Source organism: Pristiophorus japonicus, chromosome 5, assembly GCF_044704955.1.
Source record: "Pristiophorus japonicus isolate sPriJap1 chromosome 5, sPriJap1.hap1, whole genome shotgun sequence".
Lineage (NCBI taxonomy): Eukaryota > Metazoa > Chordata > Chondrichthyes > Pristiophoridae > Pristiophorus > Pristiophorus japonicus.
The window spans coordinates 176,502,419-176,527,080 of record NC_091981.1 but is presented as its reverse complement, the minus strand read 5'-3'; the positions used below and the strand labels follow the sequence as shown (position 1 = coordinate 176,527,080).

Below are 24,662 nucleotides of genomic sequence, written 5' to 3'. Positions count from 1 at the left end.
TTTAAAACAGAAAGAGATAGCTTCTTAAACGATAAGGAATTATGGAGAGCGGGCAGGGAAGTGGACCCGAGTCCATGACCGGATCAGCCATGATCGTATTGAATGACGGACCAGGCTCGAGGGGCTGTGTAGCCTACTCCTGCTCCTATTTCATATGTTATCATGTGTGGCTGCGGATCCACGTCAGCAACCAACCACCAGCCTTGCTGAAGGCCCCGAGACCCCATTGAGGAGCAGCAGGCGTGGGAGGGGGAGAAGGGAAGATGTGGTAAAACCCTCTTTAAGACAAAGTAAAGGTGGCCACACGTGCTGACCTTGTGAAAATATGAGCTTTTAAAATTAGTTGCACTTGTATGACGCACCAAACACTTGCTTGATAGTCAACCGAGATGGTTGCAATGTGAGCTCATGTAAATTGTTGCACTTGGATGAACGATGCAACAATTGTTTGGCACTCACCAGAGATGGCTACCTTGTTACAAAGTGAACTGATGCCAATAGGTGCACTTGGATGACTGAGAATGTTTGAAAGGGTTTTGAGTATGTTGATGTGTTAGGGATGAAGTTGTTGTCTTATGTTTGTTATCAGCACACAAAAGATTTGTTTGCAATAAACCAAGTTTGGATTATTCATATGATGAGGCACTGATTATTTAAGACGGAGGGTTGCAGGGTGTGTAGGGATGTGTTGAGTTGATGCCCTCGTGTATAGGCTGGCCATTCAGCACATTAAGATGCATTCATTGGAATCGATGAGCAATGAGCCATGCAGCCTCCTCCTTCGGTGAGGATTCTCGTCTTCGTCCTCGAGGTGGGTCATCCATTCCTGGTGGTAATAGCTGGCCCCTCAATGGCCAGGTTGTGCAGCATGCAGCAGACAACAGTGATCATGGAGACTATCAAATGAGTACTTCAATGCCCCTCCAGACCGGTCAAGGCAGTGGAAACACTGCTCGAGAACCCTGATAGTTTGCTCGATAATGGCCCGGGTTGTGGCATGGCTGGTGTTGTAGCGCTGCTCGGCAGGGGTGGTGGGATTGCGGAGGGGTGTCATCAGTCAGGGGGCCACACCATATCCTTTGTCGCCCAGGAGCCAGCCATGACCTCCAGTGGCTTGAAGAGTCATGGCACAGCGGTCTCCCGCAGGATGAAGGCATCGTGGCAACTGTCAGGATATTGGGCATTAACAGCGAGGATCATCTGCCTATGATCGCAGACCAGCTGTACGTTGAGGGAGTAGAATCCCTTGTGATTCCGAAAGATCTCTCCATTGTGGGGCAAGGCCCTCAATGGCACATGTGTACAATCAATAGCTCCTTGAACCCTGGGGAAGCCCACTAGCCTGGCAAAGCCATGGGTGCGCTCATCCTGGTCTTCCCTTGACATGCTGAACTTGATGATATCGTTCAATCGTTTGCCGTAGAGCGTTGATCACCTGGTGAATGCAGCAATGTACTGCAAACTGCGAGATGTTGCATATATCACCTACAGGAGATTGGAAGGTGCTGGTAGCATAGAAGTTCAGTGCTATTGTCACTTTCACTGCCACCTACAGCGAGGTCCTAGTGTCGATGTCAGCTGCCAGGTATGTCTATCGAAGGTTATAAAGGTCCGTGACCACCTCCTTGCGGAACCTCAGCCTTCTTAAGCACTGCTCCTCGGACATCTCAAGATAGGAGTAATGCGCACGGTAAACCCTGCATGTGTATGGCCTCCTGCCCTGCCGCTTGGGACCTCTTCTCTGGGGAGGATCCACATTTGCCCTAAGCTGTCTCTGTAGCCGACGCCTTTCAAGTCGCCACCGCAGGACGACATGGTGTGCCATCACTGCCCCCATCACGTGACACAGGTCACAGCGAAAAGGAGATTTCAAATTTATGGAAGCCAATGTGTCCCAGATACTAGTAGTCAATCTGACGAGTCAATATCAGCACGACGCCAACACACTACTGTCTGTATGAGCATCAAACGCAACACTGACCGAGACCTCTGAGCCCCGGCTGCAACTCCGTTTAAATAACGTCCCGGATTAGTTTCTCCGCCTTGGGCCGTCCAATTTCTTCAGATGTCATGGACACCATCAGTTAAGTGAGCCGGTAAAAGTGAATGTGGCAAGAAGGTCGCCAAGAAGGCGTTGCATGCGTCATCATCATAGGCAGTCCCTCGGAATCGAGGAAGACTTGCTTAAACTCCTGGTGGCTGAACAGTCCAATACGAGAGCCACAGACTCGGTCACAGGTGGGACAGATAGTCGTTGAGGGAAGGGGTGGGTGGGACTAGTTTGCCGCATGCTTGATTTCTGCATGCTCTCGGCGTTGAGACTCAAGGTGTTCAGCACCCTCCCGGATGAACTTTCTCCACTTAGGGCCAAGGACTCCCAGGTGTCAGTGGGGATGTCGCACTTTATCTGGGAGGCTTTGAGGGTGTCCTTGTAACGTTTCTGCTACCCACCTTTGGCTCGTTTGCCGTGAAGGAGCGTACTGACGTCATGATTATGTTTAATGCCCTTAAAAAATGACCTAATTTCGCGTCAGGTGTGAACAGCACTGAGTGCTACTCCCAACCGCCTAACTCCAAGTTAACACCTAACACCAGCATTAGCAGCAGACGTTAGCAACCGAATTTTGACCCAAGAGTCTCGAGACAGTACCAAGCGTGCACAGGAAAGATAGTAATCCATGTTTACCAAAAATATGAAAAAATAATCATACATTATCTATTGTCTCCTTTCTCTCAGTTTCTAAACTGATACCAGTGAAAACTGTCTGGTTCAAATTTAAACAAAGAAAGAGCTCCTGAAATGCGAGGCAACTGTGATCCTCAACAGCTGCTGGAAATAAAATCCACTCGTCTCTTCCTCCTGGTTCAAATAAAACCCAGTGTTCAGAGCTAAATAGTAGTAGCCAAAGGCATGGATCACTGCCAGCTATGTCACCTAACCCCTGATGTACATAAATCATAAAGGTGAATTCAAATTAATGCTAAGATTATATATAAAAAAACACTTTGTTAATCCACTGCATAAATGCGAAAGAATGCACCTCAGTTAGATTTGACACCATACCGTAAATGTTGATAGATGCATCTCCAATTTCTACATATCTTGCTGCAAGGCGTTAGTAAACATTTAGAGAGACAAAGCTTAAGTGGTTAATATCACACAGTAGTACTGGAAAAATTCTGTTCATTCACTATTCATTTTGTGAAGAGTACATGTTTAATTGATGGTGGTGGTGGGAAGGGGGACTACTCTCATTGATGCAACATAACCACTTTATAGATAAATGGAAGATGTGTGTTTATTGTCTATGAAAAGTTGAAAAAGACTCATCTATTTTTGGAATGCCCCACAAACCTACTGCAGCAAAAGGTTTAAAATACTATATTGGTGCAAAAATGTTCTCGTATTTGTGGCAGGGTCAAATTACATATGTGATATGTCATTATATACAAGTGAGGGAAAATAAGATGAGTCCTTATACATATTCAATTACTAGTTTTTATTAATATATATTTTGCAGCGTAAAATCAAGTATCTTTATAATATCAAATATAGTTTAAAACCAGCTATTTCACCAAAACCTGGAATATTTAAAATGCTGATCCCGCTGATATAAGTCCATAAGCAACAAAGTTATCTTGCTACAGCTTAGAAAGGTATTGCAGAGTTCTGAATATATTTCATGGTTCACAAGAGACTATTGGCCCAGATTTTGTGGTAAAAATAACGGTGAGGCTATCAGCGCTCACCATTATTAAAGAGTAAATCGGACAGCAACTCCCGGTGACCGCATATGAGCAGTTAAATTCGGAAATCAGGAAGTTGCTCTGCTCCCTCAGAAGGTACGCTGTAACATTGTCTCCCATTCAAAAAACACAGAAGTGCGTATGGGGAAGATGCATTTAAGGGAAAGCTCGATAACCACATGAGGAAACAAGAAATAGAGGGATATGTTGATGGGGTTAAATGAAGAAGGGTGGCAGGAGGCTCATGTGGAGCATCAACACCGGTATGGACCCTTTGGGCCGAATGACCTTATTCTTTGCTGCAAATATTTTGGTGGTGGGGAAGTTATTGGAAACTATCAGGGACAAAATAAACTTTCATTTGGAAAAGCATGGGTTAATCAAAGAGAGACAGCACAGATTTGTTAAATACAATTCATGTCTGACTAATGTGGTTGAATTATTTGATGAGGTAAGAGAAGATTGATCAAGGTAGTGCAGTTATATGCATGTATAAACTTTCGGAAGGCATTCGACAAAGTGCCACACAGGAGGCTTGTTAAGAAGATGGAAGCCCATAGAATTAACAGAAAAGTGGCGATAGGATAAGGAATTGGATCAGTGATAGGAAGCAGAGGGTAGTGGTGGATCGATGTTTTTCAGACTGCGAGGTGGTTTGCAATGGTGTTCCCCATTCATTATTCTTTAATTTTTATAAACAACCTGGACTCTGGTATAGAGAGCAGCGTTATAAATTTTGCAGATGATACGAAACTTGGCAACGTGGTAGATAGTGATGAGAATAGTTGTAGACTTCAGGATGACAGACAGGATGGTGAAATGGGCAAAAGCATGGCAGATGGCGTTCATTGTAGTAAAGTGCAAAGAGATGCACTTTGGGAGGACTAATATGTAAAGACAATATACTATAAATGGTACAATATTGAAAACTGTAGATGAGCAGAGGCACCTTGGTGTCCATATACACACATTCTTAAAGGTGACAGGGCAAGTGGATAAGGTGGTTAAAACACAAAGGGGTTACTTGGGTTTATAAATAGAGGTACAGAATTATGAAGCAAAGACATCATGCTAGAACTTTATAAATCACTGGTTAGGCCTGAGCTGGACAATTCTGGGCACCGCACTTCAGGTAAGATGTAAATGCCTTAGAAAGGGTAGAGAGGATGTTTACCAGGATGTTACTCGGGATGAGGGACTTCAGTTATGAAGAGAGATTGGAAAAGTTAGGACTGTTCTCCTTGGAACAGAGAAGGTTAAGAGGTGACCCAAACGGTTTTCAAGATGATGGGGGGTTTTGATAGAGTAGGTAAAGGCTGTGCCCTCTGGCAAGTCGGTCAATAACCAGAGGTCAGATTTAAAATCATTGGCAAAAAATCTAGTGGGGAGACGAGAAGAGTTGTCGGGATCTAGAAACGCTCTGCCTGAAAAGGTGATGGAAGTGGATTCCATGAATATTTTTAAAAGGGAGTTGGACAGGTACTTGAGGATGAGGAACTTACAGGGACACAGACAAAAAACAGGGGTGTGGGACTAAGCACAACTGCTCTTTCAAAGTGCCAGCAAGCACAACAGATTGAATGGTCTCCTTCTTTTGTGTTGTAGGTTTCTACAGTTCTAATACTACTTTTGTAAAATGTTAGGGCTTGTCCATTCAAGTGTAAGTGCATTTTTAATGATGTGGTAAGTCTTAATTACTGCCAAACAACCTCTCTAGCTCTGAAAATTAATTTTTACAAGTGTGGAGGTTCATTCCTTCAGACTTTAATTATTGTTGGAGATTTAAAAAAAAATTAAAACATGTAAATAAAAATGCGGTGAAGTAATTAACTTTTAAATGTTACAACATAGAAGTATATAAACCACAAAAAATAATATTCAGATTTCTAGTTTTAAAAAAACATCAATATTTCTGGGATCTGATGCTAAAATCCTCCTTCAGTGCTCAAAACGCTAATTGCTGGATCAGTAAGTTTGAACTTCTGCCAAGAAAATCCAGACACACTAAGCAAGCATATTGTTGCATGTAGTCCCCTATCGTCTCATTGGCTGGTCAACTTTTTAACATGATAATCTGCAAAATGGTATTCCATTAGTGTGCCTGCAGAGAAATGAACTAAACATAGCATATCAAAATAAAGCTCAAGAGAATAATCACCAAAAATGAATAAACAGAAAGACAAGCCAAAGGAAGTAAAATACTGGAGTTACAATAGGACATTTTCTTTATTGTCCATGTCAGATGGAATATATTAGCACCGTTGTTCACAATTTATATTAACGATTTAGACTTTGGAATCAAAAACACAATTTCTAAATTTGTAGATGACACCAAATTAGGGGGAGGATAGTTATACTGAGGAGGATTGCAACAAATTATAGGAATATATTAATAAGCTTGCAGAATGGGCATATAATTGGCAAATGAAATTAAACACAGATAAATGTGAGGTATTACATTTTGGTAGGAAGAATAGGGAGGTCATTTATTACTTGGCGAGTCTGGGTGGGGTAGAGGAACAAAGGGATCTCGGAGTACAAATACACAAATCACTAAAAGTGGCGAGACAGGTTAACAAGGGCATAAAAAAGCAAACCAGGTACCAGGATTTATTTCTAGATGGATAGAATTGAAAAGTAGTGAAGTTATGCTAAACTTATATTGAGCCTTGGTTAGACCACACTTAGGAGTATTGCATACAATTCTGGTTGCCACATTATAAAAAGGATATAGAGGCACTAGGCAGGTTGCAGAGAAGATTTACAAGGATGATATCAGAAATGTGAGGGTATATATATCAGGAAAGGATGAACAGGCCGAGTCTCTTTTTGCTTGAAAAAAGGCTAAAGAGTGACGTAACAGAAGTTTTAAAAATTATGAAAGGTTTTGATAGAGTGGATACAAAGAGAGTGCATCCACTTGTGGGGAAGAACATAACTAGAGGCCATCAATATAAGATAGCCATCAAGAAATCAAATAGGGAATTTAGAAGAAACTTCTTTACCCAGAGAGTACTGAGAATGTAGAACTCACTACCACAGGGAGCAGTTGAGGCAAATAGTATAGATGCATTTAAGGGGAGGCTAGGGAGAAGGGAATAAGAGGGTTATGCAGAGAGTTAAATGAGGAAAAACAGAAGGTGGCTCGAGTGGAGCATTAACGCCGGCATGGACTGGTTGGTCTGAATGGCCTGTATTTGTGCCGTATATCCTATGTAACCCTATGTAATACAATCGGCAGGTTAAATACCACTTAAAATGTCTTCTATTATTTCCAGCAGTTGAGTGACAAAGTGCACTTTGCCAGTGTCTCAACAATACAGTTCCCACCTCGAGTACTGCATACAGTTTTGGTCTCCGTAATTAAGGAAGGATATACTTGCATTGGAGGCTGTTCACTAGGTTGATTCTGGAGATGAGGAGGTTGACTTATGAAGATAGGTTGAGTAGGTTGGGCCCATACTCATTGGAGTTGAGAAGAATGAGAGGTGATCTTATTGAAACATATAAGATAATGAGGGAGCTCGACAAGGTGGATGCAGAGAGGTTAAGGCGGAGATAGACAGATTTTTGAGTGATAAGGGAATAAAGGGTTATGGGGAGCGGGCAGGGAAGTGGAGCTGAGTCCATGAACAGATCAGTCATGATCTTATTAAATGGCGGAGCAGGCCCGAGGAACCAAATGGCCTATTCCTGCTCCTATTTCTTATGTTCTTATATCGGGTGCCTTCATGCAAAGGCATATGGCGGTGCAACGTCTGAAGAAAGTTTATTTTCTCTCTCTTCCCCCCCGCCCCCGCCCCGTAACGAGTCACCTGCTGCTCCCCAATTTTCACCCTCTTCAATGGAAGCAGGAAAGATGTTGGCAAAAAGCTTTTGTGTCTACAACGGTGGCTGGATGCGCCCGGATAAAAAATGTGGAAATGTCAAGTTTGCAAGAACGAACGGCAACAGATGAGGAACGAACATATGAAGCAAAGCTAATGAAGACTGGAGGAACAGAAATTGGAAAGACTGACAGAAGAAAGGAGTGGCCTTTTCAGTGCCAGAGACTGGCAGTGCAAAACCTGTGGGAATGTGAATTCAGCAAGATGATCAAAGTGGAACACTCCAAAGCATGCCAAACTAGAAGGACTGAAAATGGAGGTGGATTTAATGAAAGAGAAACCTTAGAGGTGTGAACTATCGAGTAAGCACAGCTGTTTCTCCGCAAAGTAAATGGAGCATTTAAAACGCTATAACTGGCAATGTAGAAATTGACTTTAATGCAAATGGTTATGGCTTTTTGGCTGACTTAGGTGACTGCCCATTTTAAACATGGACATTTTCAATGATGGGGATTGTACTAAATTAACATACTAAATATTAACCTGAATCATACACAATAGCTAAAATACCACAACTTTATTTAAGCCGCAGACACACTATTGGATTAGCAAAGGTGCCAGACAATGAAGCTGAAATGCAGACGTTGACTTGTCCAATAACTCCTCTGAAGAGTATTTACAGTATCTGGCAGAACAGCAAAATAAATACGACTAGTTAAAAATCTTGATATGTATTCATAAAAACACCAGATGTTGCTATTCTTGGAATACTGTGAAGAAAGGCTGCCATACCGTGATATCCTGTATGACCTGTTGCACCAGCGCTGCATTTGCCACCATGTGTTGCCTAAGCTGTGCTTGCTGAAGCAGAAGGCGAAGGATCTGTGCAACAACGGGAAGCTCCTCCTGGCAGGTGCCATTTACTCGCAGGCTCTGCAGCATCAGTCGCAGCAAGCGGGGGATGCGGACCAGCGCTGCAAGGCATGATCCCCACAGCAATTCTCTGCAAAAACAGTCAATACATCAATGTTTCAATATATGCCAGAACAAACAGTAAATAAAAAAGGGAAGAAAAATCACTCACTCTTAAATCGTTTAATAGGCTAAGAAGCTGGGGGCTATTTTTGAATTCCAGGATAACTCTGAAATAGTGAGCAGTTTTGGAAGAGCAGGGTTTGATGTGGTCCAGCCAGATCTGCCAATGAATGGTTACACCAGTCATACGACATAAAGGTTTAAATCTGCATCCGTTAAACTTAAGGGAGCGAAAGTGAGGATGGTAACAAGGGAATAATCAGGGTGGGAAGTTAAGGTAAAATCAAAGTAAAGGTAAAAGGAAGTTTCTCAGACAGGAAAGATGTGATAAGTACTCCTCCAAAGGGGTCTTTGTTGGAACACAGCTGCTATGCTCATAAACGATCCAGAGTTCAAAACTGAGGGAACAATATTTTCCTGTTATCAAATTGGGGGTTTGGCGATTGTGGTGAGAATTGTGAAAAACTGCAAGTGGACCTTGATAAGCTAGCAGAATGGGTAGAAAAATGCAAAGCAATACATTCTGGATTTAAGAATAGGGAAAGGAAATACACTTTCATTGGCAAGATAATAAATGGAGTAGAAAAACCTTAAGAATCTAGATATACAAATTAAAAGTGACAGAACAATTAGGAAAAAGCCCTGAAGGTGGCAAAGTGAATCAATTTTCTTTATATCTAATGAAATAAAAATCAAAAGTTCAACCTGTATACAATCTCATTTCGATCACAATTGAAGTATTATGTAGGTTTTGGAAACCCCATTATAGTAGGATATAAAAACAACCGAAAAGATGTGCAGCAGTGAGTCACTGGGATATCATCAGGGATGAAGAGTAATAGTTATGAAGAAACACTTGAGAAGGTACGGCTTTTTCATGAACAGACACAGTTATGGGGTGACCTGATGAGAGATCTTCCAGATGCCAAGTTAAATAACGATAGATTTTTTACACGGGTTAGCCAGATGGTAATGAGCGAATCAAAAAAGCATCAAAGATGAACATAAAAAAGCTCTACAGAGAAGTTAGTTCTTTGCCACAAACCTGTGTTCAAGCAGAGTCCATAGATACTTTTAAAAGGGAATCAGATAACCTCTTGGAAAAAAGGATATGGAATGATTATGAGAGGGGGATTAAACTAGGTGACTTGTGGAGAAAAAACATTGGCACAGACTTGGTGAGCCGAATGACCAATTGTAACATTCTGGATAGTGAGAGCTTAGTGAGTAACTACAGTGGGTTAAGTTTCACCTTGGAATCTGGGCATTAGCCCATACTGAAATGAGTTTGAACATTTTCAACCGACTTCTCGAAATCTGGTTTACTAATAATGTATTTGAAATTAATGCAGAACTTAATTAAGTTTAGCAAACCTGTTGAAAGCTAAGGATAATCAGTATTCAAATAATTAATCCAACTTCTGTAAATTCAAAACCGAACATATTTTTTACATTGAAAATCTTTTGAGGATTCTGTACAATCCTGGAGAATTTGCTGCTGATAAACGTGATCAGATTAGTGAATGAAGACGATATTGCTCTATCTAGCTGTGGGTCAGGAAACAAATGGACACAAATCACATTTGACAGTGTAGCAAACATCTCGTCTCCAGTGATCTCATTTACAAGTAATTGTCTCAGAAATGCTTCAGAGAGGAACAAATATACATGGTTCACAGAAGCACACAGAACCCATAGAATTCTCCAATGCATAGGGACCATTCGAATAAATTTTTGTAAAATTGACTTTTACTGATGAATGAAATTTATTTTGGATAATGAATCAGTAAAAAAAAAACAATTGAGTTTTGAGAAAAAACATTCCCAATGTTTTCATACGAATATAAGGAGAAGATCAGGATCATTTTTAGTTTCTGCTGTGAGTCTTTATACTACAGCAAATGTAATTCTTTCATTCCGAATTATATATGGAGCAAGGACAGCAGTGCACGGACACAGTTACCATACCAATAAGCCCCCTAAAGACTGAGCTCATCAATCAAAGATGGACTTGATTCACACACCAAGGCATTCTATACTAAAAGCAAGGTTGCAACTGCAAACCTTGCCCCCCCCCCCCCCCCACCCCCAATGCTTAATCTCCAACAATTTTTATTATTCCATCATCATAGTGGCAGGCAAGTGAACGAAGCCACAGCAATAAACAAGATTCCGTAATTTTAACTATTAATTAAAGCTATCTAGGGGTGAAGTGACAATCTGATTGGTGAGACCCCGAAAAGTGGTATCCAGGAACTGTGCTAACAATTGAAATGTCATTTAGTTTAACTTTTGTTAAAATTAAAAAATGTCCCTTGCTTGTTTTCTTGAGTTTTACCAGTATTCAAAATAGAGATATCGATTTTCTCTAAATTTACCCAAGTTTTTGGGTTTCAATTCTACCCCACCTCCCCCAACCTTGTATTTTTAAATTAACATCCATCAGAATAACAGCTTTCAAAATTCTATTATTGGGTATTACAAAGGAATGCGAATAAACTATGCAAATAAAGGTAAACTGATTGCAATAATATTGCACTGAATTGTTCACAAGTTGTACTCCTCTGTTCCTCCCTTCCACCACTATTTTGCTCAATGCAACTTTTCTATCATAAAATTTGCAATGGTCTGGCTTGAACATATTGGTTGTTTGATTCATTGTCAACATGAGCAAATTGATCTGTAAATGCAACATGACCAAAATTGACCAATTTGGCTTAATTTAATAAATACCAATTTTCGGCCCACGTCAGACTTGCCTGACTCTCAGCAAAAAAATAAAAGGCCATTCATCTTGAGCTCTTTGGTCCACCTAATTATTCCAATTGCTGGGCAAGATCAGTAGAATTGAGGAACGCAATCTTACAGTAGAGACTAAAAGAATGGCAGATGTGCTTAGTAAATATTCCGTCTTTCTTTAGAGAGAGGTGAAGTACTGCAGGAGTATCAGAGAAGGATGGCAAATGTTTTAAAACAAAATTTCATTAAAATTGTAAATGAGAATTAAAGTTTACAAGTCACCAAGCCCGGATGGTCCATATTCCAGAATATAGGGGAGGTTAGGAAAGAAATAGCACAGGTACCAACAAAATACTTTCCAAAAATTGTCTGGAAATAGAGTCAACGAGCTTATTAACAAGAGAAATGCTCTGATTGGGTCCCCTTGATCACATGATATGATTATTGATTGATCTCCTTGGAGGAGCAGTTGCTCCTGCCTACATATTCAGTGACTTTCCAAAGTGTAATTCGAGCCATTCAAACTGCCGACTCCAGACAAGGGAGAGCTCACTCTCACAGGTTAAGATCGTCCCCCTGTTCCAAGTCCCCGCCCGTGCCAGCCCAAGCCCCCCCGCGCCCGCCCGCCCCCCCACCATCCAGCACATGTTCCTGACATTACCCGCCGTGTCATAGAAGGGGCACTTTGTGCAGGTCACGGATTGTTAACAGGTTTATTGGGTATGAAGTGAATAAGTGAGTGTCGTGACTTCTGAATTTTCATCCACTCCAATTATGTCATTTGTCATACGCACTGAGAGCGGGTGGGGTTGGAGGAGTGTGATCCGTCTTCCGAGTTCCCTCTCACTCTCAGTCTGCCCCGCTCTCTTCCCTCCCCCTCCCTAGTCTCTCTTCCTCTCCTCCTCCCCAGTCTCTCTCCCCCACTCCGCCTCTCCAGTCTATCTCCCTTTCCCCCTCCCTCCCCAGTCTCTCTCTCTTTCACTCCGCCTCCTCAGTCTATCTCCCTCCCCCCGTCACAGTCCCTCCCCCCCGCCCTCCCCAGTCTATCTCTGTCCCCCTGACTCCCCAATCCCAGTCTCTCTCCTCCTCACCAGTCGCTCTCTCTCTCACTCCACCACCCTCCCTCCCAGTCACTCCCCCCACCTCCTTCCCACTCCCCTCCCACTCCACTCCCTCCCCCCCAATCGCCCCCCCACACCCCCTCCCCCCCCAGTCGCCCCGCCATCCCCTCCCTCCCCCCAGCCTTCTCCCTCCCCCTCAGTCACCCCCCCACCTCCTCCCTCCCCCCCCCAGTCACCCCCCCCACCTCCTCCCACCCCCCCAGTCGCGCCCCCACCCCCTCATCTCCCTGCCAGTCGCCTCCCCCCTCACCTCCCACTCCCCTCCCTCCGCCAGTCGCCCCCCCAACCCCTTCCCTCCCCCCCACTCGCCCGCCCCACCTCCTCCCTCCCCCACAGTCGCCAACCCACCTCCTCCCTCCCCCCTACAGTCGCTCCTCCCACCACCTCCCCCCCGCAGTCGCGCTCACCCTCTCCAGTCACTCTCCCCCTCCCCCCAGTCTCACTCTTCCCCCTCCCCCCACAGTCTCACTCTCCCCCTCCCCCCAGTCTCTCTCTCCCCCTCCCCCCAGTCTCCCTCTCTCTCCCCCTCCCCACAGTCTCACCCTCCCCCTCCCCCCACAGTCTCCCCCTCCCTCTCCCCCCACAGTCTCACCCTCCCTCTCCCCCCACAGTCTCACCCTCCCCCCACAGTCCCACTCTCCCCCTCCCCCCACAGTCCCACTCTCCCCCTCCCCCCACAGTCCCACTCTCCCCCTCCCCCCACAGTCCCACTCTCCCCCTCCCCCCACAGTCCCACTCTCCCCCTCCCCCCACAGTCCCACTCTCCCCCTCCCCCCACAGTCCCACTCTCCCCCTCCCCCAAGTCTCTCACTACCTCCGAATGTTTTCTCTTCCACAGAAGTCCGCAAAAGTTTTCCTGTAGATAATCACAGCGATATTTTCGGCAAAGGCCTAAATCAGTAAAGCAACATGGTTAACAACAGCACAGCAACTTTGAGCTCTTCAGCAAAGCAACACAGAGCTCGATACAGGCCCCACTTCTGGTTTTGAGTCTGCGCATTCGCGGGATGGAGTCCAGGGAGGTCGTGCGCATGCGTAGCCCGACGTGGGTGAAGTCCAGGGTGCACATGCACAAAAGGACACAAAAAACTGCTGCAAATAATCACTCTGAATTAGAAATTGTTGAAACGATTGTGGGCTGCACGAAGTGGAAGTGAATTCTATACACTACTGTTCAAAAAAAGGAGAGATAAGCTAAGTAACAATAAAGGCAGTCAGTCTCACATTATTACTAAGTAATCTGCTAAAATCCATAAGGGATAACAACAGCAACTTACATTTATATAGTGCCTTTATCACATTAAAATAACCGAAGGCACGTCACAGGAGTGTTATCACACAAAATTTGACAGTCACATAAGGAGATATTAGGCTTAGACAAAAAGATAGGTTCTAAGGAGCATCTTATAGGAGGAGAGGTAGAGAGGTGGCGAGATGGAGGGGTTTAGGGAGGGAATGTCAGAGCTTAGGGCCTAGGTAGCTGAATGCACAGCTGCCAATGGTGGAGCGATTAAAGTCAGGGTTACTCAAAATGCCAGAATTGGAGTAGCGCAGAGATCTCAGGTGGTTATAGGACTGGAGAGGTTACAGGAGATAGGGAGGGGCAAGGCCATAAAGGAATCTGAAAACAAAGATGAGAATTTTAAGTTGAGGCGTTGCCAGAAATATTCCCTCTTATTTTTTTTGGTGCACGGCCCCTTTATTCACAGTTGCGAAACTTCAGTCGCAGGCTGCACGGGACAGGCAGAGAGCTGTGCGGCTGCGCAGCTTATAGGGACATTGGTTGCCAGACTGGGAGCCAATATAGGTCAGCGAGCATAGGGGTAATGGGTCTTGGTAGGATCATAGAAATTTACAGCACGAAGGAGGCCATTTCGGCCCATTGTGTCTCCACCGGCCAACAAAGAGCTATCCAGCCTAATCCCACTTTCCAGCTCTTGATCCGTAGCCCTGTAGTTTACAGCACTTCAACTGCACATCCAAGTACTTTATAAATGTAGTGCGGGTTTCGGCCTCCACCACCCTTTCAGGTAGTGAGTTCCAAAACCTCACCACCATCTGGGTGAAGAAATTTCTCCTCAAATCCTCTCTTAAACCTTCTATCAATTAATTTAAACCTATGCTCCCTGGTTGTTGACCCCCTCTAAGGGAAATAGGTCTGTCCTATCCACTATATCTCGGCCCCTCAATTTTATACACCTCAATAAGGTCTCCCCTCAGTCTCCTCTGTTCCAAAGAGAACAAATGCAGCCTATCCAATCTTTCCTCATAGCTAAAATTCTCCAGTCCAGGCAACATTCTTGTAAATCTCCTCTGTACCCTCTCTAGTGCAATCACATCTTTCTTGTAATGCGGTGACCAGAACTACACGCTGTACTGTAGTTGTGACCTAACTAGTGTTTTATACAGTTCAAGCATAACCTCCCTGCTCTTGTATTCTATGCCTCGGCTAATGAAGGCAAGTATTCCGTATTGCCTTCTTAACCACCTTATCTACCTGGCCTGCTACCTTCAGGGATCTGTGGACATGCACTCCAAGGTCCCTTGGTTCCTCTACACTTCTCAATGTCCTAGCATTTAATGTGTATTCCCTTGCTAGCCCTCCCGAAATGCATTATCTCACACTTTTCCGAATTGGATTCCATTTGCCACTGTTCTGCCCACCTGACCAGTTCATTGATATCTTCCTGCAGTCTACAGCTTTCTTCTTCATTATCAACCACACAGCCAATTTTAGTATCATCTGCAAATTTCTTAATCATACCCCTACATTCAAGTCTAAATCATTGATATATACCACAAAAAGCAAGGGGCCTAGTACTGAGCCCTGCGGAAGCCCACTGGAAATAGCCTTCCAGTCACAAAAACATCCATCAACCATTACCCTTTGCTTCCTGCCTCTGAGCCAATTTTGGATCGAACTTGCCACTTTGCCTTGGATCCCATGGGCTTCTACTTTTGTGACCAGACTGTCATGTGGGACCTTATCAAAAGCCTTGCTAAAATCCATGTATACTACATCAAACGCACTACCCTCATTGAATGTTTGAGGCTGGTCAATCAAGTTAGTCAGACACGACCTTCCCTTAACAAATCCATACGACTGTCCTTGAATAATCCATGTCTTTCTAAATGAAGATTTATCCTATCCCTTGGAATTTTCTCCAATAATTTTTCCACCACCGAAGGTAAGCTAACTGGTCTGTAATTATTCGGTCTATCCCTTTCTAAACAAAGGTACCACGTTAGCAGTCTTTTAGTCCTCCGGCACCACACCTGTCGCCAGAGAGGATTGGAAATGAAGGTCAGAGCCCCTGCTATTTCCTCTTTTTCTTTAATTGTCTGCTGTACATGCTTGTCTATACTTCCCAATATTAACAAGCGACGACTTAATAGAGGATGTTATATATGCAGACTATAGATATACTCTCTGTGTAGTCACTGTATAGTTGCATAAGATGGAGACTTGTTACCCGATGTACTTTCAGTAAGGTTTACACTGTGTATATACTATGCTGGCACTACTAGAGGGTGCAACTGGTGAAGACCGGGGTTTCCTGCCCCTGTGGCAGAGGCTGTCCACCAGAGGGCACTGCAGTGAGAGACCTGACGGTCACCTGCATAGGTGTGCAGGGCCCAGTATAAAAGGCTGCCCCCCCACCACGCCTATGCCTCACTCTGGAGCTACGAATAAAGGACCAAGGTCACTACAGTTTGAGTACAACACATTGCCTCGTGGAGTCATTCATAACTGTATTACAGACATAACAGACAAATAAAAAACACTGAGCAAACTGGCCTTCTGGACCAACAAAGAATATGGTTGAATGTAGAGGAATGTGAGCAGAAAACTCGAAAGGAATTTTAATTACCTCTTTTGTGCATTTCCTCTGCTGTTTCTTTCCAAGGTTAGTATGAAGTAAAGGAGGCTGTAGCAACACCCAACAAGAAAATTCAACAAACACTCATTGGGAATAAAGGCTGGATCTATGAGCTGGCCAACGGCTTTTAGGATTGACCCTGCCGTGCTGTCTGGCAAGAGACTTACACCCACCTGAGGAGGACACAAACACAGTTTACATTATGAAACAGGTGATTACTCTGCATTAAACATTTTTGTTCAAACACCAAACATTTGCCAGCAGTCTAATCAGATACACTGGAAAATGAAAATAAACAATATATTTTCATCCACTTTCCTTTAGCGGATATAAATTGACTGACAATTCTTGAGTACTGTGGCATCAGTGCTGATGCATGGATCAGCTAACAACAGATACATACAAGGAGGAATGTCAAGATCTTTGATTCCCAGTACAATAGCCTATTTTAGCATCCCACGTGGCTGTTTGAAGAAAACATGTTTAAGCAACAATTTACCATATATTCTATAGGGTTTGCTTTGGGAAGTGATTGGAAAATGGGAGTTTACTCACTGTTAAAATACATTAAAGACACCATCACTTGGTGGATAATTTGAACATAAATGATCAATGGGCCATGAATCAACATCAGAAATGGCTTGCTGAGAAGAGAGTTATTGAGGACTCAATTAAGAACAGAGATGCTGTAATGGGATGATGGTAGAGTTAGTAGTCAGGAAAGATGTGATCAAATGGACATCTTCATTTGAAACTATCCCACAACTACCAAATTTATTTTTCATTTAATGATCATGATTTTTTTTGAAGTTAAAGAATTTTGTAAGATACAATTTCAATCTAGTATAATGGAAATAAATGGTATATGGTTTGGCACACAGGTACTCATCGTAAGGCCTTCCAAGCCTTGGTGGTGGCACTTGGACTGGGTGCAATTCAGTCCAGTGATTCCTGTCCCACCAGTGATAAAAGTGCTGACACTAACTCCCACTCACTATTTAAGGCTCCTAGTCTTTGGTTCAGATCAACCATTTTTCCCATAATTGGCTGAAGTTTCACATGGGGTTTGAAATTTCCCAACTGCATTGTGCCAGTGAATCCTGGCTGCTTCCTTTTGCTCGAGTGAGACATTTGCACTGTTCTGAAGAATGGTTAGTTGGTTCCACTTCAAAGTAATGCAAGCAGGAGCAATGCTTTCACTGCTTGCTCACATCATTCTGAAGCTGGGGAAGGCAGAGCTCCATGGATGGTCTCAAAAGCAAGCCATGGACACTGCTCCAAAAGCTACCTGCCACCAGTGGGAGTTTTAATGACTGACAGAATAGTCTGTTCTTTTTAGCTATTTTCAAATCATTAAAATATGGATTAGAAATTGTTTCAACTTTAAAAACTTGAGATTTTGGTGGAGCTTTGTGAAAACTGCTTTTATACCACAACCAATGCCTGCCATTCCTAGTCTGAGACCATCTCTTCTGGGTGATTGGCTGATTGCTCTCTTTTGTAGTTGGCACCAACTTGGTTGTGCCAACAAAGGAATATTAATAACTTGGAGCAGCTATACCAGTGGTAATGAAACATTGAATTGGAATTAAAGCACAAATGTCCAGTAATCCATGTGATCGGCACCACTTGCTGCTTTAACCACATTTGTGTTTCTGGATAAGTTGATGCATTTGTGACTAAAAGCTCACACAGCTAGGATTTTCCTAATGTTATCATTTCAGGTCGCTGACCGGTTCTGATGAAAGGTCATCGATCTGAAACACTAACTCGGTTTCCAGCATTTTCGGTTCGTATTTCAGATTTCCAGCATCTGTAGTATTTTGCTTTTATTTTCCTAATGTGGGAAAATAAAAGCTTCAGCCTATCTAAATCATTGATGTGCTTCAGCTTCCCCAAGAGCTGATGAGGAGAATGGCCCTCAAGCAAATCACTGCTTGGGATTGTGGCCCTCAATCAAAGGTTAGTGATTATCCTTGGTTTGATATTTTGAAATTCTATGCTTGCATGAGAAATTATAACATGATCTAAATGTTTATCTGGAGTCACTCCATTTCCGTCTGCAATCTTTGATGACAAATATTGCACAATGAATTGTTATACTTCAAGAAACTTACATCATGTTTATGCATCTCTCCCTCAACCAAAGTCACTGGTTTCACAACAAAATTGTCAAAAAGCACAAAACAATCTCCAAACTACTGGCTAAAGTCCACAAAAAAAATCATGTAATAAAAATTGGATGTGAATTATTCAATCACCACAAACCAGTGAATCTAATTATTGAGAATAGCAACTTACTTGTATAGTTTAGGCAAGGCACAGATTTTGTTCTCAGAAAAATAAATTGACAGAATCACAGAATTCAATTCCTAAAACACTAGTAAAAATAAAAATTGGGAATTACATGCAAGGAAATGGAATTTCACTTATTCAGTCACTGTAAACGGATGGTCCTGACTATAACCCAATAATCCAAAGATGCAGTGTCATTATGTAACTATCAACTGCAGTTGAAGGTTAAAAATGTAAACTTTGACCCAAGGGTTTCAGAAGCGCTCAACAAAATTGCACGTGGCTGCTTTTGTAACTCAATAACTGACAGTCTGAAAATAGACGCGAGTATTTGCTTTATTATTTATTTTGCGCCTGTTTTCAGAAGAGAGGAGTGATGCAGACATTGCAATCAGGGAGGAGGAGTGTGAAATATTAAATGAAATAAACATAGGGAGAGAGGAGGTATTAAGGGGCTTGGTAGCTTTGAAAGTGGATAAATCCCCAGGCCTGGATGAAATGTATCCCAGGCTGTTAAGGTAAGCAAAACAGGCAATAGCAGAGGCTCTGACCTTCATTTTCCAATCCTCTCTAGTTATAGGTGTGGTGCCAGAGGACTGCTAACGTGGTACCTTTGTTTAGAAAGGGAGAAAAGGATAAACTGAGTAATTACAGGCCAGTTAGCCTAACCTCGGTGGTGGGAAAATTATTGGAGAAAATTCTGAGGGACAGGATAAATTTTCATTTAGAAAGACACTGATTAATCAAGGACAGTCAGCATGGATTTGTTCAGGGAAGGTTGTGTCTGACTAACTTGATTGAATATTTTGAAGAGGTAACAGGGAGGGTCGATGAGGGCAGTGCGTTTGATGTAGTATATATGGATTTTAGCAACGCTTTTGATAAGGTCCCACATGACAGACTGGTCACGAAAGTAAAAGCCCATGGATCCAAAGCAAAGTGGCAAGTTGGATGCAATATTGGCTCAGAGGCAGGAAGTAAAGGGTAATGTTTTTGTAACTGGAAGGCTGTTTCCAGTGGGGTTCCGCTAGGCTCAGTACTAGGTCCCTTGCTTTTTGTGGTATACATCAATGATTTAGACTTGAATGTAGGGGGCATGATTAAGAAGTTTGCAGATGATACTAAAATCGGCTGTGTGGTTGATAATGAAGAAGAAAGCTGTAGACTGTAGGAAGATATCAATGAACTGGCCAGGTGGACAGATCAGTGGCAAATGGAATTCAATCCAAAGAAGTGTGAGGCAATGCATTTGGGGAGGGCTAACAAGGCAAGGGCATACACATTAAATGATAGATCACTAAGTGTAGAGGAACAAAGGGACCTTGGAGTGCATGTCCACAGATCCTTGAAGGTAGCAGGTCAGGTAGATAAGGTGGTTAAAGAAGGCATACAGAATACTTGCCTTTATTAGCCGGGGCATAGAATACAATAGCAGGGAGGTTATGCTTGAACTGTATAAAACACTAGTTAGGCCATAGCTAGAGTACTGCATGCAGTTTTGGTCACCACATTACAGGAAAGATGTGATTGCATGAGAAAGGGCACAGAGGAGATTTAAGATGTTGCCTGGACTGGAGAATTTTAGCGATGAGGAAAGATTGGATAGGCTGGGTTTGTTTTCTTTGGAATGGAGGAGGTTGAGGGGAGACCTTATGAGGTGTATAAAATTATGAGGGGCCAAGCTAGAGTGGATAGGAAAGGCCCATTTCCCTTAGCAAAGGGGTCAACATCCAGGGTGAATAGATTTAAAGTAATTGGTAGGAAGTTTAGAGGGGATTTGAGGAGGAATTTCGTCAGCCAGAGGGCGATGAGGGTCTGGAACTCACTGCCTGAAAGGGTGGTAGAGGCAGAAACCCTCACCACATTTTAAAAGTTTTTAGATGTGCAGTTGAAGTGTCGTAACCTACAGGGCTACGGACCAAGAGCTGAAAAGTGGGATTAGGCCTCCTTCTGTGCTATAAATATTCATGATTCTATTGCTTCCTTGTACATTACATTTAAAAAATCAAAGATCAAGAATAAATGGAAGCAAAAAACACAAATCTTTGTTAAATTTCTACTTCAAAATCACTAATTACCACAAAGAATATACTCAAAAGCTGTACTGGGATAACCTGATCAAACTCAAATAACTTTCGAAATAGTTTCACTGTCCGTGTGCTACTTGTCACAAATATGAATCAGCTGTATCTTGATTTGGACCAGAAGCTATCTCTCTTTCGCAAGCATAGTACATAATTTAGAAAAATGTTTTTAACATAGCAAGCAACTGCCTCAATCTATTTTTTTTTTCATATTCTAAATAGTGAGTGACTGAGGTGAGTGAGGGAGTGTAGAAAGATGCCAGGAATGGGAAACTGTCGTTGAATAGAGTTTTGAGATATTGGGACAATTCCCACTGGAGCAAAGACAGTTAAAAAGCGATTTAATAGAAGTTTAAAAAAATGTATGCATGGTTTTGATTGAGCTCGTAGGGAAAGTCTATGTCCTCTGGTTGGGGTTTAAGTGACCAGGGCCATAAATTTAAATTGACACAAAGAAAGTGAGGAGAGAGTCAAGGAGACATTTCTTTAGACAGAGGGTTTCTGAAGTATGGAACACCTTGCCACAGCAAATTGAGGCAGAGACCAAAGTGAATAAATATTTGAAGCAGAAGAAAATAAAATGTATCTGGTTAGAGCAGAGTAGTTGGATTGCTACAGCAAACAGCTGCAACAGATGATCCCAATGATCTCCTGTGTTTATAAACTGCTGTAGTTTAAAGATTTTTTCAATTATTTTCCCCTTTGAGGACATCGATGATAAGAAAAAATAAACAAATGAAATCTTAATTATATTTGATGATTTATAAACTATATTGAGATCTGATGTGAAGTTCTATTGCTCATCAAGAACTGGAGATGTAAATGCTAAGGCATAAGAATAATTCCTGTAGCTTAAAAATAATTCACAGACCAGAATTTTGTGTTTGTCGTCCAGGGTGGATTACCAAATTTGTACCAAGGTAACGAGGGGTAGTAAAGTCACTCTTGAATACCGCAAGAGTGAAGACTCACCAAGGAAAGCGAGTCCTAAATCCTAAAGATACAACACTGTCAAGAGCCTGCATTTTGAAATACCCTCTTGTTCTACTGCCCGTAAATGCCACCCATAGAAGATTATTACTCAAGGAGCTCCATTAATAGGAAAATAGCAATGGTCCACTATTTCAATAATCAAAAAGGCCAAAACAAAGCCGTTAACTCAGATTCTGATGCCTCCACATTACATTTCAAAGCTTTGCTTCATCATTTCGCTAATAATGTTTTATTTTATTATTTATCCCACTCAAATTTTCAGTATGTTTTTTGTTGCATTTTTTTCTGTCGAGAAGTTAGGGTATGATTTAAAGTTTCTTTGTCTGCTCTTTATCAGTCTCCATTTCAACCATCGCCAAAGGTCTGTCTTTCTCCCCATCCACCCCAATCTGATTTACGGTCTTGGAGGTTCTTCACTTCTTCCAATCTGCCTTCCATTATCTCTCTTCTACATCTGTTATAGTAGAACATCTCCATAATTGGAGTATTGAAACCATGCTTCTCAGAATGTCCTCTGCTTTTTGACAGCTAAGTACACATCACATTCCAGGTTAAAACCCGAGAACGTGTGAAAATGTTGGACAGGGAAAGACCAGCTTGTCTACCTACTCAGTCCCAGACAGTGGTGATGCATTGAGTCGAGAGACTCCTTACCTCCTAGGTGACATAAGAACATAAGAAATAGGAACATACAGCCACTCGAGACTGCTCCGCCATTCAGTAAGATCATAGCTGATCCGATCATGGACTCAGCTCCACTTCCCTGCCTGCTCCCCAGAACCCTTAATCGTTTAAGAAACTGTCTATTTCTGTCTTAAATTTATTCAATGTTCCAGCTTCTACAGCTCTCTGATGCAGCAAATTCCACAGATTTGCAACCCTCAGAGAAGAAATTTCTCCTCATCTCAGTTTTAAATGGGCAGCCCCTTATTCTAAGATCATGCCCTCTAGTTCTAGTCTCCCCCATTAGTGGAAACATCCTGTCTGCATCCACCTTATCAAGCCCCCTCATAATCTGAGACGTTTCGATAAGATCACCTCTCATTCTTCTGAATTCCAATAAGTAGAGGCCCAAGCTACTCAACCTTTCCTCACAGGCCAACTCCCCCCCCCATCTCCAGAATCAACCTGGTGAACCTTCTCTGAACTGCCTCCAAAGCAAGTATATCCTTTCGTAAATATGGAAACCAAAACTGCATGCAGTATTCCAGGTGTGGCCTCACCAATACCTTGTTTAGCTGCAGCAAGACTTCCCCTGCTTTTATACTCCATCATGTATTCTTCTGCGAGACGTGAAAAAAAAACAGATCAAAGTCTCATAGCCAATTAAAGAAAAAAAAATTCCTCTCCAATCTCACTAGGCGATCAAAACTAGTCCAGGAGACCACAGTGACCATGAGTTACATTTGTAACTTACGAAGCTTTAGGATTGTTGTCTTTTGTTCTTTTTTCACCACTGGTCTTTGTCAATCCTCCTGATTTTTCACCACTTTGTTAGGAAGTGTCTGGTTTCAACTTTCTGCCTTCCCACAGCAATAAGTCTCAAGTTGTGAACTTGATGGAGTGGGACAGTCAGAAGATCATAATACTTCATATGCTGCACCGAGTTGGTGTCTCAGCACACTGTGCCATCCTTGTATGTATCTTTTCTGTCTGATGCAGCAGGTAATTAAGGACCATGATTTCCCCCTCCCACCACGCACAAAACACACATCAGTCATCCAAATCAGTGATCCATCCATAATAATTCAACTAGTTACTGGACTCACCAGATGTTTACAGATGGCACTTTGTAAGATATCACAGCACTGGATTCTGGAAGGTATAGCTGATAAACACTGGCATAATACCTGAAAGATAAAACACCAAAGCAGTTGATAAAGTAAGGACATACAACATACTTATCTGTACTAAGTATGGCAGCCATTTTCCAAAATGTTAGCTAAATCTTACATATATAGGCAACTAACATTTAGGATTGAACTTTAGCCAAAACTACATGGAATTGTCAAAGATTAAAGACTAAATGAGAGGAATATCCAGTTTGTTTAGAGCTAGTATAACTAGAAGCCGTTAAGTGTACACATAAATCAAAAACCAACACACACACCATCAAGCTCTCCAATCTCCCTTCATATGAAAAAGTGGTCAAAGTTGTATCAGTAGATGATTTCACAGGTGAGCAGATTGTCCTGCCGACAAACATATGCATAACAGCAGAAATGAACAGCTCATGGGACCAGAGCCCAAACAGGTTTTGTTAAATAGAAATCAATTAAAAGCATATTCATTTTATGATAGCCAATCAAATCTGAAATTTAATTAAAGCTAGATATAATATCCAAGTGGAAAAAAATCAATAAATACTTTTGAAGGACTTCAGCAGTAGGTTAAATATCTCTACAGTATCTATTCAGCAGTAGTTAAACAGCTCTACAGGCAGATGAAGGCCGAGGTCCAACAAAAAACACACGACCTAAAGAATAGGTGGAGAAAGCACAGGAGATCCAGCAGCTGGCCGACAACCACGATGTGCGAGGTTTCTTCAGTGCAGTCAAGTCCGCCTATGGCCCAAGCACCCAAGACCCCACCCCACTACTGGCCAAGAATGGAGAGGCACTTATTAAGGACACTGAGGCAGTCAGGGCACACTGGAACGAGCATTTTGAAGATCTCCTTAACCGACATTCTGCCTTCGACGCGAGTGTCCTCGACTTCATCCCACAGCATGCTACTCACCATCATCTCAGCAAAACCTCAGCCCTGCACGAGATAGAAAAGGCCACCCATCAGCTCAAGAACAACAGGGCATCAGGAGCAGATGGAATCCCTGCTGAGGCACTAAAATATGGTGGAGAAGCACTATTGGCACGAATGCATGACCTCATCTCTCTTATCTAGAAGGAGGAGAACATGCCAGATCTCAGAGATGCCGTAATT

The 24,662-nt window shown here is 42.5% G+C and overlaps 1 protein-coding gene across 5 annotated transcripts in view; it reads right to left on the bottom strand.

Moving 5' to 3' along the window:
• The window catches only part of tex10 (testis expressed 10), a 193,171-nt gene that overhangs the window by 13,144 nt on the left and 155,365 nt on the right, over positions 1 to 24,662 (bottom strand). For all 5 annotated transcript variants that reach the window (XM_070881113.1, XM_070881114.1, XM_070881111.1 and 2 more), the window contains 3 exons: positions 23,492 to 23,572; positions 16,342 to 16,523; positions 8,367 to 8,577 (listed from right to left, as the gene is read on the bottom strand). In XM_070881113.1, the coding sequence (XP_070737214.1) occupies positions 8,367 to 8,577; positions 16,342 to 16,523; positions 23,492 to 23,572 (474 nt within the window). The remainder of the gene's footprint in view (positions 1 to 8,366; positions 8,578 to 16,341; positions 16,524 to 23,491; positions 23,573 to 24,662) is intronic.